The following is a 1,563-nucleotide window of genomic DNA, read 5'->3' as shown; positions in this document are numbered from 1 at the left end:
TCAAGAACCAAAATTGATGTTCATAGAATTGAATTTGAAATCATAATCAATGTGTTTGCATATCCAAATAAATCGATTAGTGTCGAGTAAAAGGCTACATAATGTACCCACAAATTATCCAAGCATCATAAATAATCATATTTTTCTTGTGTTTGTGTAATTAAATAGTTAGAATAGAAAACTTACAATTGGCTGAAAGAAAATTAGACATAAATACCAAAATAATAACCAAGAAATAAAAATATCAAATTTAACTCTTAAGTAAATTGGAGATAACATTCTTTTCTACAACGGATAACAAGATTGTCGTTAATTTACGCAAAAAGTAAGATGATCGAGAAGTCCATTAATATTGAGCCTTATATAATTCAAAGTAAAATATTTACTCACTGTGGGCCTGTTTGGGCCCCATTTTTTCATCCAAAAAATTGATTTTTTGATTGTTATTTTACTATTCCAGCCGTCATATTTGACTTCTTCTCTCACAAGTGGACCCCATTTTTTTCCTAACGGTCAAAAAATCAATTCTCAAAATCACTCTCAAACAGGCTCGTATCTTTTCTCCTTTGTTATTCTCTGTCCGTCCAAGTTGTTCCTCTCTCGGTTGATTACATCGTCTCTAAACATTGGTCGGTTAGCCGTGCTCATCTCATGCATTAGCGTACACGAACCAACAATATCTGTCTATACAATTTCAAAAAATAATTGTTGTACCAGCCAATACAGAAGTGTCTCATCTCTTCATAAGTAAAATATACTGACTCTAAGAAGTAAACACACGTCACAAGTTCATGTTGAACAAACTTACTTACTAGAGAACCTCCTAAGTATGGCTGAGTAAACATTCACCTTGAGCTAAGTTTAGATAAAAGTTTTTGATTGGTCATTTGTATTGAAATGTCATCAATGGTGTCTTCACCAAATCAAAATTATCGACCTCGATCAATCGTTAATCTACTAACACGGAACATTTTTTTTTGCTAGAACAAAGTCTTTGCAAAAAAAAAAAGGTTTAATTGCTAGGTAATTCCATACTAAATCTTAAAATACAGATAGGAAAATTATGTCCATAGAGGATTTATCAGATGAATCACTTTCATCTGTCTTCCTTGTATTTTCGTCAGCATAATCAGGCACTAACCCATTGCATTATCTCTGCTGCAGCTTCCTTGTAGATTTCTTCCACTGGGAAATGCTCAGATGGTCCATTTGCCTAGCACAAAAATAGGTAATCAAGAAGCAGAAATAAACAATTAATTAATGGTAAATTTTCTTGAAATACGTTAATTATTAACTCTAAGAATGAACAAACTTCAATCACAATATCCTATTATCCTTCAATCAAAGCAGCTTACTTTTGTCTTGTTTGCTAAATGTAAAATCCAAGCATGAATATTTCTGTGAGTTACTATAATATATGCAATTCAATGGTAATGGCACGGAAAATTTGTTGAAGTATCTAGATTGGATAAGTTTGTGTATTTAATCCGTCTTCAACATGACTCCTCACTTGCAGATGAGTTCATTTGTTGAGACGTGAACTCAGTGTAAGTGTTATGCCCT

The 1,563-nt window shown here is 32.4% G+C and overlaps 1 protein-coding gene across 1 annotated transcript in view; it reads right to left on the bottom strand.

The window, feature by feature from the left end:
- The window catches only part of LOC111391133 (transcription factor bHLH95-like), a 12,188-nt gene that overhangs the window by 677 nt on the left and 9,948 nt on the right, over window positions 1-1,563 (bottom strand). Inside the window, exons 5-6 of the mRNA XM_023016282.1 lie at window positions 1,142-1,213; window positions 547-684 (exon numbers count right to left, since the gene is read on the bottom strand). Coding sequence (XP_022872050.1) covers window positions 547-684; window positions 1,142-1,213 — 210 coding nt within the window. The remainder of the gene's footprint in view (window positions 1-546; window positions 685-1,141; window positions 1,214-1,563) is intronic.

Source organism: Olea europaea, chromosome 3 (genome assembly GCF_002742605.1).
Source record: "Olea europaea var. sylvestris chromosome 3, O_europaea_v1, whole genome shotgun sequence".
NCBI classification, from domain to species: Eukaryota; Viridiplantae; Streptophyta; class Magnoliopsida; order Lamiales; family Oleaceae; genus Olea; species Olea europaea.
This window is presented reverse-complemented; position numbering and strand designations above follow the sequence as displayed.